The sequence below is a fragment of the Carassius gibelio genome, chromosome A1 (genome assembly GCF_023724105.1).
Source record: "Carassius gibelio isolate Cgi1373 ecotype wild population from Czech Republic chromosome A1, carGib1.2-hapl.c, whole genome shotgun sequence".
In the NCBI taxonomy this organism is placed as follows: domain Eukaryota; kingdom Metazoa; phylum Chordata; class Actinopteri; order Cypriniformes; family Cyprinidae; genus Carassius; species Carassius gibelio.
This window is the reverse complement of record NC_068371.1, coordinates 20,430,693-20,447,943: the sequence shown is the minus strand read 5'-3', so window position 1 is coordinate 20,447,943 and position 17,251 is coordinate 20,430,693. Positions and strand designations below refer to the sequence as shown.

General features: G+C 35.7%; 1 protein-coding gene across 2 annotated transcripts in view; it reads right to left on the bottom strand.

The window, feature by feature from the left end:
- Positions 1-1,869: 1,869 nt before the first annotated feature.
- LOC128015278 (vang-like protein 1) overlaps positions 1,870-17,251 on the bottom strand; it is an 86,171-nt gene continuing 70,789 nt past the window's right edge. For both annotated transcript variants that reach the window (XM_052598988.1, XM_052598997.1), the window contains 4 exons: positions 10,236-10,369; positions 6,214-6,364; positions 5,758-5,992; positions 1,870-4,590 (listed from right to left, as the gene is read on the bottom strand). In XM_052598988.1, coding sequence (XP_052454948.1) covers positions 4,330-4,590; positions 5,758-5,992; positions 6,214-6,364; positions 10,236-10,369 — 781 coding nt within the window. In that variant the 3' untranslated portion in view covers positions 1,870-4,329. The remainder of the gene's footprint in view (positions 4,591-5,757; positions 5,993-6,213; positions 6,365-10,235; positions 10,370-17,251) is intronic.

Here is a 17,251-nt window from a genome sequence, read left to right as displayed (position 1 = left end):
GAGCATGTCATTGCTGATTTGTTTATATTTTAATTATTTGCAGTCAGAATTAATATTTATAACCTGGCCCATATGAACAATGAGGTCATGAACTAATTCAGAATAAAAGATAGTATAGTTGTTATCATGTAATCAAAACATGCCTACAGTTCAACAACCTCAGCAAGTACACATACTTGGCAGTAAGAAAAGTTAGAGATGAATGTCAGTGTTATTAAAAATGTCTCTTTTATTTAAATGTTTGATGTGAGCTTTGAAGCATATTTGTTATAACAAAATCAGGCATACAAACAGTGGCCTTTGGCAAGTGAGATGTGAGGTGTATATTGTGAATGACTTATCAGCACATACATAAACACTGAGTAAAAGCAGAGGCACAGTCTCAGTATGAGTGATTTACATAAAGTAACTCCATCACTGTCTTAAAAAATGTCTTAATATAAAAGTTTTATCAAAAATTGTATTTGACAACATTGGAATATAGAACAGAATGTCGAGAATAATAACCCATGATAAAAAAAAAGCCATAATAAAGTGTAACTTAAAATGCCAGTCTAAGTGCAAAACCAGGTCAATAAAATTATAACACATCCATTTTCCCCTCAAGAAGGTGCTGTGATGGTTAATTCTTCCAATGACAGAAAAACATAAAGTGATGAAAAACACAATTCTGTCATCCAACTTGTATGAACAGACTTTCTTCTGTGGAACACAAAAGATATTTTGAGAAATGTCTCAGTGCTTGTTATGCCCATGTAAAGGAAGGCAATGGCAGCCAAAATGGTTTGGTTAGAAACAATGCTTCAAAAGACCTTTTGTGTGCGTGCATGCGTGTCTATTCCTCAGAGGAAGGTACGTCAAAAGAATTTTGGGGGAAATTATCCATTTAATTGATATAGATTTCAAGGATTCATACGGTTTTTTTTTTTTTTTATAAAAATAAAATAAAATTGTATATGTTATGCATATATATGTCATGATACTTGAACACTTAACTTGTTATAATCCTTTGTAATTCCCCACTTTGAAAAAAAAAAACCCATCAGTTTTAGAACAATTATGAAAAAAAAAAAAAAAAAGTTTTGCTGTCCAACAACACCATTCTAAATGAAGGTAAAATAAGCAATGGTCATGACCAATCAATTGTTTCTCAGCAGTATCTCATCATTTGCAGACAAAACTTTCCAGTTCTCAGAGGGGACATTCTTTAATTTCATAGACCTAGATGAAATTCTCATGAGCTGTTTTTATAGCTCCACTGCTGTGAGGCATAGGATAAGAAACAGGACAGGACACAAGAGATCACACATAATCTCTACTCATCTGAATAGCTCAAATTGAGTCCATGCCTAATTATAACTCCCTACAGTCTGCTGTAAAGAGCACCTCTTAAAATATATGACATGCAGGGTACAGGCCAAGCACCTCTTTATTCCCAGAGATCTGGGATTTAAGCATATGGTTTTACTGACCATGTTTGTAATTGTTATGAGGAATAAGAAAAGCCAAACACAAAGCAAAAAAGGGTTCATTTCATAATTGATTGTTTTAAACTCATAATTATGAACTTCTATCTCTTAATTGCAAAATTTTTCAATGCAACATTTTTCAGAAATTAGGTCCAGGTGTAATTTTGTAGGTTTGATCATTTGCTTTAATGCTTGAGAACAGATTGTGTTTTTTTTAGGTTAATTAGTTGCCTCTCATGCTTAAAAATCCAAAATTATACAATCTTCACAAGTCCAACATTTACTAATGAGAGAAATGATTAAGTAAAAGCATTAGTTCTTCTCAAGAAAAAATAAAAAATAAAAAAATTATATATATATAATATATATATATATATATATATATATATATATATATATATATATACATATACACTCATCTAAAGGATTATTAGGAGCACCTGACCAATTTCTCATTAATGCAATTATCTAATCAACCAATCACATGGCGGTTGCTTCAATGCATTTAAGGGTGTGGTCCTGGTCATGACAAACTCAAGTATGGCGTGGTTGTTGGTGCCAGATGGGCTGGTCTGAGTTTTTCACAATCTGCTCAGTTACAGGGATTTTCACGCACAACCATTTCTAGGGTTTACAAAGAATGGTGTGAAAAGGGAAAAACATCCGGTATGCAGCAGTCCTGTGGGCGAAAATTCCTTCTTGATGCTAGGGGTCAGAGGAGTATGGGCCGACTGATTCGAGCTGATAGAAGAGCAACTTTGACTGAAATAACCAAACGTTACAACCGAGGTATGCAGCAAAGCATTTGTGAAGCCACAACACGCACACCCTTGAGGCGGATGATCTACTGTTGCAGAAGACCCCACCGGTTAACTCCTCTCCTCTGATGGCTACTTCCAGCAGGATAATGCACCATGTCACAAAGCTCGAATCATTTCAAATTGGTTTCCTGAATATGACAATGAGTTCACTGTACTAAAATGGCCCCCACAGTCACCAGATCTCACCCCAATACAGCATCTTTGGGATGTGGTGGAACGGGAGCTTCGTGCCCTGCATGTGCATCCCACAAATCTCCATCAACTGCAAGATGCTATCCTTTCAATATGGGCCAACATTTTTAAAGAATGCTTTCAGCACCTTGTTGAATCAATGCCTCGCAGAATTAAGGCAGTTCTGAAGGCGAAAGGGGGTCAAACACAGTATTTACATTTACATTTAATCATTTAGCAGACGCCTTTATCCAAAGCGACTTACAAATGAGAACAATAAAAGCAGTCAGGTCAACAAGAGAACAACAACAGAATACAAGTGCCATGACAAGTCTCAGTCTAGTATAGAATGCATTTTTTTTTAATTAAATGAAAAAGACAAGAAAAGGAAAAGTACTGGTGTTAGTAGGTTAAGTGCAGGCGAAAAAGATGAGTCTTTAGATGTTTCTTGAAAATGAGTAAAGACTCAGCTGTACGAATTGAGATTGGGAGGTCATTCCACCAGCTGGGCACAGTCCAGGAAAAGGTCCGTGAGAGTGATTTTGAATTTCTTTGGGATGGCACCACAAGGCGTTGTTCACTTGCAGAGCAAACTTCTGGAGGGCACATAGGATTTAACCAGTGAGTTTAGGTAAGTTGGTGCAGTGCCAGTGGTTGTCTTGTAGGCAAGCATCAGTACCTTGAATTTGATGCGAGCGGCTACTGGTAGCCAGTGTAACCTGATGAGGAGAGGAGTAACATGAGCTTTTTTTGGCTCATTGAAGACAACCCTTGCTGCTGCATTCCGGATAAATTACAGAGGCTTGACAGTACATGCAGGAAGGCCTGCCAGGAGAGCATTACAATAGTCCAGTCTGGAGAGAACAAGAGCTTGGACAAGAAGTTGGGTTGCTTGCTCTGACAGGAAGGGTCTAATCTTCCTAATGTTGTATAAGGAAAACCTGCAGGACCGGGTCGTTGTAGCAATGTGGTCAGTGAAGCTTAATTGATGATCCATCACAACTCCTAGGTTTCTGGCTGTCCTCGAAGGAGTTGTGGTTGACGAGCCCAGCTGTATAGAGAAGTTGTGATTAATCAATGGGTTAGCTGGAATCACCAGTAGTTCAGTCTTTGTAAGGTTAAGCTGAAGGTGATGGTCATTCATCCAGCTAGAAATGTCACTCAGACAGGCTGAAATGCAGTATTAGTGTGGAGTTCCTAATAATCCTTTAGATGAGTGTATATATATATATATATATATATATATATAATGTAAAAAAATATGTATGTGGATCATTGTACTGACTGAGCAATGTCACACACGCACACACATATACACACTGGAAAGTTTTGATGTGCATTTACAGTAGTAGAGGGTCATTTGGCTGAGATGATGATGTGTTTGTGAACCTAATGACATGAAAATCTGTTACTATAGTGCTACAGTAATTGGTCAATGTTTCTCAAAGTCTCATCTGTGCAACCTCAACTGCACTATGGTGGATCTTGCAGAAAGTCTGCAGATTACATTCCCAGAGAGTTTTTATAAACAGTAGTGAGGCAGAGAAAATTTGCCCATTTGAGTCCATTCATCTCTCTGATGTCCATTGAAAAAGTATTTGATTGAATCCATTCTTTAATGTTTCTGTATTTAACAAACATTGATAAGTAGTCTTCAATAGTTATATTCAACCTCTATAAAAGTTTTTGATCTGATTTTGCTTGATTTGACTGCAAACATGTTATTTCTAATAAACATGTAAGCACAAACAAAACAAACGTATAAAGAATATATTGCAATATTTGATATACATATATATTATTTGAAAGTCAAACAAAAATACATCCCAGAAGAAAATAAGTTTTTGCTGAAAAAAAACAAAAAATCTCTAAACTGAAGTCTCAGACTGCAGTCGAAGCACAAACTTGTGTGACTTTGGGTCAATGAATTCTTCAGCAAGCTGAATATAAGGTATCTTTTTGGTAGTGACCACTAAGTTAAAGTCAATGCATTTGAGCAGAAAAATGGTCCCATCTTTCAGACCACTGGTAACTGAGGCTTCGCTGACAAGGGTCCAGTGCCTAGCAAGCCAGCGGTCCTTTCCATACTGCAGTGTAGGGCCTGTGGTCAGATAACTCTCTAAAAATGCCTGAGAAACAAAAATACACAGCACTTCACCATTACAGTCATCTAACATTAGGCACTAGTTAATGTGAGCTTGAGCAATAATGAGTCAAGCAAACATATCTTTGACTCTACTTAAAGTTCCACTGACTTCTTCTGAAGCCTGGAACATTGTATCAGTCTTAATAAATATTGCATCCTACATTCTGCTCAATCATGGCATACTAATATTAAATCTTTCTGCATTATGAGAGCAAAACCATATTTTTCTAGTTTAATGTCTTTTGAAGCACTCACATTATAATCACTGAATACAGTTAATGTCTATAGCTGTATCTAAAAGCTTAGAAAGTTGACTTATTCCCCTTGCTGCTCTATCAGACAATGACTTTGCAACAGTGTTTACACACGAAGGTGCCTCATGGAACTGATTTCAGACAGTTTAACAGTATAATGAGTTAAAAACAAAACAGTATAGGTTTTGTGATAACTTTCAGGCTACGTCTACACTAATCCGGATATATTTGAAAACTGAGTTTTCGTCTAAAAACGCTCCGTGTCCACACTATCATTTTCAAACGTTTTCCAAAAGTTGCTCATCCACACTGAAACGTATGAAAACGCTTACATCTCCTACTGCGTATTAGTAAAGCTTCGACTTTTTGTTTATTTACTTTCCGGCTGTTTGAAAGTCTGCGGCAATGTTGAGGAATTTTTAGATGGACCGACAGTGAGGCGGAGTTGTTGCTGCGAGTAACACAGGAGTATAAAGTGACCAAAGCAAGCGAGAATGTAGACTGGGAGGCATGGCAAAACAAATGTAATTTTGACTGAATTGGTCATATGACTGCATCACATGACTAAAAATACATCATCATATTGAAAAGCCTCCATTTTCAAAGTCCACACTACGACGCAAAGATGGCGTTTTCAAATTTATCCACCGTGCAGAGCGTTTTCAAAAAGCTATGTCTGACTTAAAATGCCGTCTCAGTGTGTATGGAAGGCCAAAACGAAGAGAAAAATATACGTTTTAAAACTAAATTGTATTAGTGTGGAATTGGCCTCAGGCACTCTATATTTTTAAGCTCAACTATCAAGGAATGGAACATTCAGGATTGTGCCATATCACATATATTTTATTTTGCGATAAAAACCATCTGAATGGGATTCTCACTGTGAGTGGACGCACCTTGGGTGTCATGTTGTTTGTGATGCAGAAGGCCAAGTGCTGCTGTATGCTCTCCATACTGTGAAGGTGCTGTTGTCTGGTGGTGCGGAGATATTTCTGCAGTGCTCGGGCCATGGAAGGGAAGATGGCTTGAGCTGCTTCACGTGGGTCCATCACGTCAACAGATGCCTTCTTCTGCTCCGCCTCTTGCATGCGATGAATGTGTGTAAATGCCTCCTCCACTGCCACCACCAGCCTGGGAAAGAAAGGTTGTTGTCACACAGTCCAGATTCAAAATTCCTCTAGTTTCACAATCATTCAGTTCTCTAGAGCAGTGATTTCAAAAGTGTGGGGCACTGTAAACTGGAGAATGCAGCAGACATATACTAAGAACTCTGTAGTACGAAAAAACACAAAACAAAACAAAAACCTATTGGCCAAATATCTTTCTAAATCTCTACACCAAGGTTCTCTCACCTAGCCCTGCGTTTGCGAACACGTCTCTCATGCTCGGCCTCTTCATAGTAGAGTTCGTTATGACTGCTGTCTCTGCGGCGGGCGGCAGCAGCAATCATTGCTCGAGACTGAGACTGGGCTATACCTGCAGCTCCATTATTCCCTCCCGGACCTGAACATGATGGGACACACATGCATTGAGACTGTTTTGTCAAGTGATTTGTATAGTGCTTTGTACATTTACAGACTGTTGCAGCTTCACAGTGATGAACAAGAAAAACAGCAGGATCAATTATGGAAACTCAACTTTGGAGACAGTTCAGATTCAGCTATAAGGCAGTTCTAAAAGACAGCACTGTCATTGCCCAGTACAAGTCAGTGTAGTGTCAGTTCAGTTCAAATCAATAACAGTGTTAATTTCACAAAAGGCAGCAATATTGTTATTCAGCTTTAGTCAGTTCAATGTTGATTCAGCTCAGTTCGATAACAGTGTCGATGTGGAGCAGCTCCACAGAATTCAATTCAAGTGTTTGCTGTCATCTGGTGGTGTCAGTTTAATAGGTTTATGCTAAACCACGTAGTCTGTAAGTTACTGTGTAGATAGGTTTTTGATTAGAATGATCTAAAAATTTACTTCAGTCATTTCACTTTTTTTAGTGCACTGATACTGGTAATACTGATACTGAGTAACAAGGTTTGTCAGGACTGATAAGTGCAGAACGAAGAAGTGAAGACTGTGCTTTAGTGACATTTACCATTCAAGCTGTGACTGATGTGTCTGACTGAAAATATGTTTTGGCTTGTAATATATGGCAAGTTACTGACATGTTTCCTCGTATTTTTCAATGCTTTTGATTCACAAAACTGGTATGATTTAATCACGATTTCAGTATGCTCCGCCCACAAATCTTTCATACAGCTTTCAAAGTCTTGGAATACTGAGCACAAGTTTTGTGGATTACTTAACACTGCTTTTGCATACTAATTAAAGCTTGAAAGCTTCACCACCATTCATTGTAACGGCATGAAAAAATGCTACTAGTAGACTTCTTCCTTTGTATTCCACAGAAGAAAAGGTCATGTGGATTTGGAATGACATAAGGGTGTATAAATATGACGCAAGTTCCATTTTGGGATAAACTATGCCTTTAAAATTCCTTCACCTTACTCATTATTTTTAGGGTATTCAAATACAGCCTCTCTTGTGTCTAGATGTTAAAAGTATGTTCCAATATTCATATAAGGAAACTTTAAAGACATGTTACAAATATTGTTCCGACATCACGTTGTTAACAAAGTTACAAAATCGATTTTTTTTTTTGATTGCGGCAGGCTTGGGCACTATGTCTGCCGTGGGCTCTTGTGTCTTGTCCATGTAAAGTGTGGGAGGTGGCTGCCTGGGCTTTGGGTCTGGAGTGGAGATGGCGAATGGAGATCTGCAACTCACCAGCACCCATTCCACCAAAATCCTCTCGAGGACCAACACTGGCAAGGAGTGCCTTTGCCTTTGTGCACAGGGTGTGATCTGGGTGGTTAGTGTGGCACGTAAGTTGCATAAATCCACTAGTGTGTTCCTTGAGAAACTGCTGCTCCTGCTCTAAGCATAGCAGCTAGATGGCTGGTATAACCATATTAGTTTTGGTTCCATCTTCTTTTATGTTACACAACCATGGAAATGAAGAATAACTTCTAATTTACAAGGTAAGCATATTTTTGACATTATGTAAGCTTTTTTGTACAATAGGTCAGATTTCCTTGCTTGAATGCACAGACCTTTTAGAACATTTTCAAATCAAGTTAGATAACATAACACAATAAATGCGTTCATTGCTTTCATAGGTGGATGCCTCCCGTTTAAGAACACAGTCATGTAAGACAGTTCTGCAAGGCCATTATACAGAAATACTTTGAACTTAAGGGATTTCAGAATGACCATAAAATCATTTCCTATGCTAGCAATGAGATCAGTCCACTGTTTACTCAGGTGATGCCATTCCATTGTGCAAAGTCACATCTTTTTTGATGTGTATGGGGAATTTTTTCAGCAAAATGTGTTTGCACCTCCCATTATTCGCATGAACCCTATTTTCATACACGTTCAAACCCACCTCAACCAATATATTTTTTATTTTTATTTTTTGCTAATTATTTATTTATTTTTTATTTGCCATTTCCATAATTTCTTTCTGATGCAATACTTGCAAAATGCGCATAATAATAGGGTGATGGAAACATACTGTAGCTATTTATATCCCTGAAGTTTAATTGAATTGACAGTGTTATACTGTGATATTTCAGTATTCCCTTAATTTTTTTTGCAGTGCATATTAGTGAAGAAAAAACAATACAAAACAGAATTACTTTCATTAGCTCATTAGCTTTTGGATCACACTGATGCTTGATGATTGCAATTGATAAAATACAAAATAACTCAAATTAAATTATTTACATAATATTTCCACAAAATTCATGAAAAAATCTGGAGCGCTAAAGAGAGGTTTGGAAAATATTTGTTAATTTAATCCTTCAAATCAGAAAGCAAGAGTTGATAAACAGCGGTTTAGCTCAATAATGTAAAAGCACATAATTCCATCACCACCCAACTCCCGGAAATTTTTAAGAGTTGAATCTTTAGCACAATCCCTCTATCTCGGATAACAAGTGACATCTCTTTACTGAATCATTCTTAAGGATTAAATGAGTCGATGAATATGTGTAAAGAGTCTCTTTCCAAAAATATTGCTATTTAGGCTCTTTATTTTTTGCCGTCAACAAATATAAACATCTGTTGCAGTGTCTATGAAGTCTTCCCAGTAAAATCCAGAATGGCTAGAGTAATGTAATAAAGACAGCAACACAAATAATGTGCTGATGAAAAGTAACATTGTGTTAATTTTTTTTTTTACTGTCTATTTTCTGATATTTAATAAACATTCTTATACTTTGGCAAAACAATTAACATTTTAGCTTGTTGTAAATACTGTGGTGTATTTTAGTCTTCCTGAACATTCTCTGCATACTTGGACAGGAGAGAGAGAGACTCGTCTTTTTTAAGGCTATTATACACCAAACCGACAACTAATATATATAACAATATTAACAATATTATAATATATTAACAATATTATTTATTTTAATAGTATTTGGCGGCCCACCAGGTTGAAAACCACTGATCTAAACATTAAGCTGTAGTGGTGCAGACATACATGCACACAGTCTTACAGTAAAAACATCAGCTGCTATTGGTGAAAATAAATAAATAAAAATCTGGGGGATCTGAAATAACTAGTTCTGTGCAGTTCTTAGGGAAATATGTGACTTTACTGGTGCAGACAAACAAATAATATATACCGTATTTTCTGAACTATAAGAAGCACCGGATTATAAGGAGCACCTTCAATGAATGGCCTATTTTAGAACTGTTTTCATATATAGGCCGCACCGGATTATAAGGCGCATAGAATATAAGATACTGCAGTCAAACATTATACTGGGTTTGCGTTATGCATCCACTAGATGGAACTGTGTTAAAGGGAATGTCAACATTTTTACAGAGCATCTTGATCCATATATAAGGCGCAATGTTGTTTTTTGAGAAAATTAAAGGCTTTTAAGTGCACCTTATAGTGTGGAAAATACGGTAAACAAAATTCTTACAAAAATTCCACTTTGGTGCCCACAAAACATGTGCAATGCCATCAGTGATTACAGTGCAGCAAGTGTTTAGGGACAAAATAAAGGGACAATACAATTTTTTATGAACCACTTACTGTCCAAAAGGTATGCTTTCAGTTTCATTAAAAATACTTTCAGGCAGAGACACAAAACCAGACAAGATATATGTTGACAACAGCAACATCTTCGGTGGTCGCAAACAAATAATCACAACATCACTTCAGTACCAGTAGTACAGTCATGTCAAAGTCAACAAAGACCTGAGATCTGAGTTAAAATCACTGATCAGGAAAAGCATTTGTCAAGCAAAACACATTTTTTTAGCAATTGGAAATGATTCCTGTATACTCGAATGGTTGTGAACTCACCATCCACGTTGTAGACTTTGAGGCCTGCCAGGTGCTTGGTGGTGCGGGACTTGGAAGCTGTTAGTATTGCGGGGTTATGGACAGGGAAGTCTTTGTAGTAGTTCTCTAAGATAACCACTGCTGCCCTCTGAATGCTACACATGGAAAAGACCAGAAGAAGAAGTCAAGTGAGGTCAAATCACCTTTATTTATATAGCGCTTTAGACAATACAGATTGTTTCAAAGCAGGTTACAGAAATAAGCATGACAATAATGATTCAATGATGGAAAGGGAAACAGAGAATTCTGCAGTAAAGCAGCTCTAAAAAAATTGTCTCAGTTCAGTGTTGATTCAGATTTGTTCAATAACTGTGTAAAGAAAGAATAGTGTGGAGTTAATATTAATAGTAGCCTAATATTATTAAAATGATTTTACATGAGGAATTATAGCTTTAATGTTGCAAAATTTCACCACTGCCATAACTTGAGTATCCAGGTACTTCCAGGTTTTCCTTGGAAAAGCCATTCGGTTCGGCTTAGGGTGCATTTCTCTGAAGCAGCGCTGAGCACTGTATCTCTTCTTCTCTAGAATTGAATCCAGGAGGGCTGAATTACAGTCTTGTACTATAGCACCACACTTGTCAAACCGCATTATTGCAGGCTCTAAATTAGATCAAATTGAATCAAATGACTACTCGACAACAAAAATATTTGTAGACAATTCTTTTTGTCGACATTGTCGATAATGCCGAATAATCATTTCAGCCCTAGTCGGCGAAGTGTGGCTGTTATCTGATTGGCTTGAGTAGAGATGGTGGGTGAAGTCCATACATTTGTGCATTTGTGTGCGTCTTGATCAAATAAACACTGAGCTATCCACAAATGTGCACAACAATCTACAAAAGCACAGAAAGCGAATCACAAATATATTCCAGTCAAAGTTTTATATTTGTGAAAATATATTTTATTTGCTGGTCTCAGTTTTTATTTGTCAATTTAATTCATGTTTGTGAAACTTTGAAATTTATTTGTGGATTTCATTCTATGTATTTGCCAATACGTTTCAATTTTTGTAAATCTCTTTACATTTATTTGTGAATCTCTGAATATTTATTTGAAATAATGCAACAATTCTACACCCATATTTGAGCGTCCATCATAGCAACAACCTGGAGCAATGACTGAATCTAACTTTTGGTGTGAGTGCACAGAAAACAGTGTGTAAGTACTGAATAAAGTTCTCTTGTGTCTTCTTGTGCATGAACAGTTAAAAATAATTTGAATCCTTACATGAACTTCTGTGACAAGTCAAAAATAAAGCATTAAGTAGAAGGTGGAAATTTTTAAAAAGATTTGCGGGAATTGTGCCACTGGTCTTTTCTCACTTTTTTCTCAATTTTAAAAAGACTCTTCTAATAGCTTAAAACATAACATCTACCCATTGTGTCAATTTATACTGAACATAATTTGTTTTTCTTTCTATAGTTTTCATACAAATAACAAATATCTTCCTAAATGTGAGTCTGCTGGCAACTAGTAATATGATTCATTGGCTTAAAATGTCCATCCTGTTACATACTGCATTATAAAAATATAATGTAACAGAATGAAATTTTTTTCAAGAACATGTATTTGATCAGGATTATTAGGTCATACAGTACTAGCTTGACATTGCCATATTAGCCTGAGCTTGTTTTTCTGATGGACAGATAGTTTATCCCTATGATAACACTAACAATAATTGAATCAACCATCTATGCACACCTTGGCAATATAATCGCCACTGGCTAGTAACTAGTAGAATTTTTTGTTTATTGTTTACTCGCCAGACTGATATACTATTTTACACACACACACACACACGTTTGTTTTGTGAAAAGTGGGGACATCCCATAGGCTTAATGGTTTTTATACTGTACAAACTGTATATTCTATGGCCCTACACCAACTCTACACCTAACCCTAACCCTCACAGGAAATTTAGTGCATTTTTACTTTCTCAAAAAAACTAATTCTGTATGATTTATAAGCGTTTTGAAAAATGGGGACATGGGTTATGTCCTCATAAGCAGAGCTGGGTAGATTACTTATGAATTGTAATCAGTTACTGATTACAAATTACATGAAAAAAATTGTAATCAGTAATATAATCTCTTAGATTACAAATTTTTGGTAACGTAATCTGATTACTTTTGGATTACATTTAGATTACATTTGTGCTAACCCTTATTTGATATCACATATATTCAGTTAGCCTAATCTTGTACTTTTTTTAAAATTATATTTAAATATATAAAATATTCAGCAAAAAAAGCCACAATATCTTATTTGTCAAGTGCAATATATGGACAATTAATACTTAGAAAATACTAACACTAATTTACCTTGCTGTTAGAGTTTGCTAGTAACACTGAAAAAAAAATCATATCTTATGATTTTAAAGCATATTTACTTATAATTAAGTACATTTTGAAAACCAATATTGAAAAACATTAAATTCACAGCAATATCACTACTAGGTAAAATATTTAATCTAAAAAAGAAAAACACTAGAAGTGAATAAGACTGTATCAATGAAAAAAACATCAAACAATATAGCTACACTGCGAACGTGAATTTTGAAAAAGACTAAACTCACTCAGCGATGACATTTCTATCCATCTCAAACCATTTTAAGTGCAAAGTAAAAATGAGGAAAAGACAAACAATAACAACATTACAAAAATGAATATTAAAGAGGATGAAACTCACAGCGATAACATTGCCAATACAGGGCTCCACATTAAGCTTTTACATGAGCTTGTCCTTCGGACAAGTAAATCAATCATTCTCTTGTCCGAGTAAAAAAGTATACTTGTCCGGGAAAAAAAAAATGTTTGTTTGTTTTTTGGCACAAATGTAATTTATTCTGAAATGGTCTCATCAGTGCTCTATCAGGTATTACTTTAATCAGTATATTTTTTGATATTTGCCTTAAATTGATTGCTGTTACACTTTAACTTTATAAAGGAAAATATTTTCCTAAACTGATTAAATGTAGATGTCTACATTTATGTTGAATTCTCACATGTGATCAATACATTACATTAGAATAATAAGACATTGAGGTTGTTATTGTTATTATTATTATAATGAAAACAGTATCAACAAACTCCATCTGTCCAAATGAATAAATTATGTTATTAGATTAATGTTTTACTTTTTGACATACAAAATATGAAATGTTGGAAAAATGCAATGACACTTTTAAATATGATATTAAACCACCAGTAGGGGGTGACAAGTCACTGTCTTAATGAGTGAATCACTGATTCAACCGATTCATTCAAACGGCTGATTCATTCAATAAATGAGGGAGGTAACCGTTTTATAAATGGCTCACTGAATCATTGACTCATTTAAAAATGAATCATTTAGTAACAAAAGACTGTTGCTCTGAGACACGCGACTGTTCTGCTTTGGATTTGCTTTTAATAATTTTTGTTTGAAATGAAGTAAAAATCCACAATGTCTCTTAAATGTAAGTCAGTTAATATTACTTGTTTATTTAACTGATGTATAAAATCAATATCACATTTGCAATCGAGCTGAAAGTCGGAAAAACAAAAATCCTGGTCGTGTGATGTTGCACATATTATACAGAATATTTATATTTTTTGTATCGCAATGTTCGTTTCTTTGTGTGTGCTGTTCTTATAGTTTTTATTTCTCCGTGAGTCAGACAGACTGCACGATCCTCAACTGACGCGACCTCGATACTGTCAATACATTGTCTGTTATTAGTCACCGTTTACACTGAAAGTAATAAAATCAGAATCATTCTCTTCAAAGTTTCGGTAATGCCCTAGTTATTCTTTGTTATTAAAATTTTGATCGGGTAACTTGTCCGGTAGAACAAGTAAAATTCTCTTTCACTTGCCCCTTGACAAAATCCACTTGTCCCAGACAAGCGTTAATGTCGAGCCCTGGCTAATATATAAAGACCATTTCCAGGTCAAATATTTCATCTCAAAACACTTGAAGTGCATAAAGTAGTAACAATGAAGAAATATCTAAAATATAACAAAGGACATGAAATTCCCAGCAATAACTCTGGTAGGTCAAAGATTTCCATTGACAGCAAAATGAATCCATGGTAGGCAGAGTTTACACGGAATAGTGACATTTTGCCATGTCTTAAAAAAAAAAAAAAATTAAATGATGTCTGAACGTCCAGTGGTTAAAGGCTGCATTCCCCTCCATATTCCAATATCTTGCTGATTTCTTCTGAGCGAAAAACATTAAAAAAAGTGAACAGCTTATGTCATTTGTGGATTAATGCATATTAGAGATGAGAACCGTTTAAAACGATTCAGTTCGATTTGGTGAACTGAATGATTCGTTCACGAACCGGATATCCAGACTGCTTTGTTTTGAACTCTCTCTCACAACAGACACGGAAGAGAAGACAATGCTGAATAAAGTCGTCATTTTTGCTATTTTTGGACCAAAATGTATTTTCAATGCTTAAAAATATTCTAACTGACCCTCTGATGTCACATGGACTACTTTGATGATGTTTTTCTTACCTTTCTGGACATGGACAGTATACCGTACACACAGCTTCAATGGAGGGACTGAGAGCTCTTGGACTAAATTTAAAATATCTTAAACTGTGTTCCGAAGATAAACGGAGGTCTTACGGGTTTGAAACAACATGAGGGTAAGTTATTAATTACATAATTTTGCTATCTGGGTGAACTAACCCTTTAAGATATGTTTGGTCATTGAGGGTTTCTGTAAAAAAAAAAAGGAAAAGTAATAGATCATATTAATTATTATTAAAAGAAAATCCTACTAATAATTCTACTACCATACTAACAATATACAATGCACTATGGATAGATGAGCTGCTGGGTTCATGAATATTAATCACATTGTCTGTGTTCGGTCGAACTGATTTGCTGAAATCAAAACAGGGATGGTAATAAATGAGTGCAAGCCAATGAAATTGCCAATTGCGCATTAGCTCCGCCCACTACCGGAGAAAAAGGCATATATTCTGCTTGTTCGAAAAAGTTGAATAATTCTAAATGAACTCCATTATTTTGACAGGAGAAGACAACAAAGAATATAGTTTACATGTAGTGTGTCGATTCAGCGTGGCAAGACTCTCGCTCTCTCTCTTTGCATGTGTGAGAAACAGCGCTATCAGTAAATCGATGGCGAGTCGTCCGCCTTCACACAGAGTTTACAGTTCAGCAAATACAGGTGTACTGTGCGTCCATTGAGATGAATTGAAAAGTACAGATGGATTGATGGAGAGACAACTCTGAAGGGGCTCAGTCAGTGTTCAGTGAGTGAAAATGTGCTTATCTTATAATAGCCTTGAACTATGAAGGTATTTTTGATTCAAAACAACTGAACACCTGTGACAGTGCGATTTGTAGTTGTAAAGAAAAGCCACACATGTGTATCAGTAAATTTGAAGTCACAGAGATAAATGTTTTAAGAGTCGCAAACCTGTAGACTTTTTTTCTCTCCCACAAACACAACACAACAGTTACACCTTCTCAAATTCTTCATTGCAGGTGCACAAATCCTATTCTACAAATCACACATTTAGAAACTCGTACGCTCACATTTTTAAAACAATTGCTGCAGTGAATGTGGTGCAAAATGAATTTACACACCCGCATCAAGAAATGTGAAGTCGTGGAGAAATGTTGAACATCCGCAAATCAATACGTGAATTCATCAAATGAGAGTTGCACACTTGTAGAATATTTTCTCAGAAATGTCTTGTATATTTTTCTAACACAAACACAAAGTACATAACTACATTTGCTTGAATCTGCAGCGATGAATCTCAAACACCTTTCACTTTCAAGTAACGTTTCGTGCTCTCCCTTTTGCACCGAGATATTTGGTTCAAAAGTGATTTGTGCATCTGTAGAGGTAGTGGGCGGGACTGTTTAGAGATTAGTGAATTTCAGCCAATCAGAAGAGCTACTTTGGCTCGTTGCTGAGTAGGTGGAGGCTTGGGAACTGTGGTAGATATATGCCCCAAGCAAGGCTGCAGACCTATGACCTACTGTAAAATGTATTATTTATATTTATTTATAAACTGTATATACAGGAGACTGACTGATATACTGATATATATGACTGATATATGATGTTGTGAATTTATATTAAGTTATATTTAGATATTAACCATATTCAGGCCATTAGACATACAGTACTGTGTAATCATATGGATCCTAAATGAAATATTTGCTGTACAATTCACAATTGCTCGTCATACAGCAACAAAACATGTCCTACACAGCATTTTATGAAGACAAACACAATTTAACCCTTTTCTAAAGTTCCAAGGGTCATTTCAAAGAAAGAGACAACATTGTTGTTCAAAAAAAATATTTATTTATTAACACCATGACTTGGTTATTTCTTAACCTTCATGACTCCTGTAGATGACTCTCCTATGGCTTGCCACTCTTCTTTAATTGTTTCTTTATCCTGCTGTCAAAGTGATCCCACTCACTGATAAAAATAAATAAAAAAGCAAAAGTTGCATAGTGGTATAAACAATTGTTATTTATATATTATGGCAGGATGTCATGTTTCAACATTTTGTCCTTTATAGGATCCTTACAGTAGCTTGCATCAATGACAGGTCCTCGAAGGAATTTCTCCTCAGCCTCCAAGATGGACACATGTTTCACAACAGCAAGAGCACAGATGATGGACTACCAGAGAAAGATTTATCACAGCCCAAATAAACCAGCATCATTTAGCATTTTTATTTTTTATTTTTTTACAACAAAATCAAAAGTGCCTTTTCTATATTAAGCACAAAATTATTCTTTTTTAGCAATGGTCTAACATTATGGATAAACTATTTGACATTAAAAACAATGTGAATATGACACCATGAGTCTATGCTCAGCAACGAGCCAAAGTAGCTCTTGTGATTGGCTGAAATTCTCTAATCTCTAAACAGTCCCGCCCACTACCTCTACAGATGCACAAATCACTTTTGAACCAAATATCTT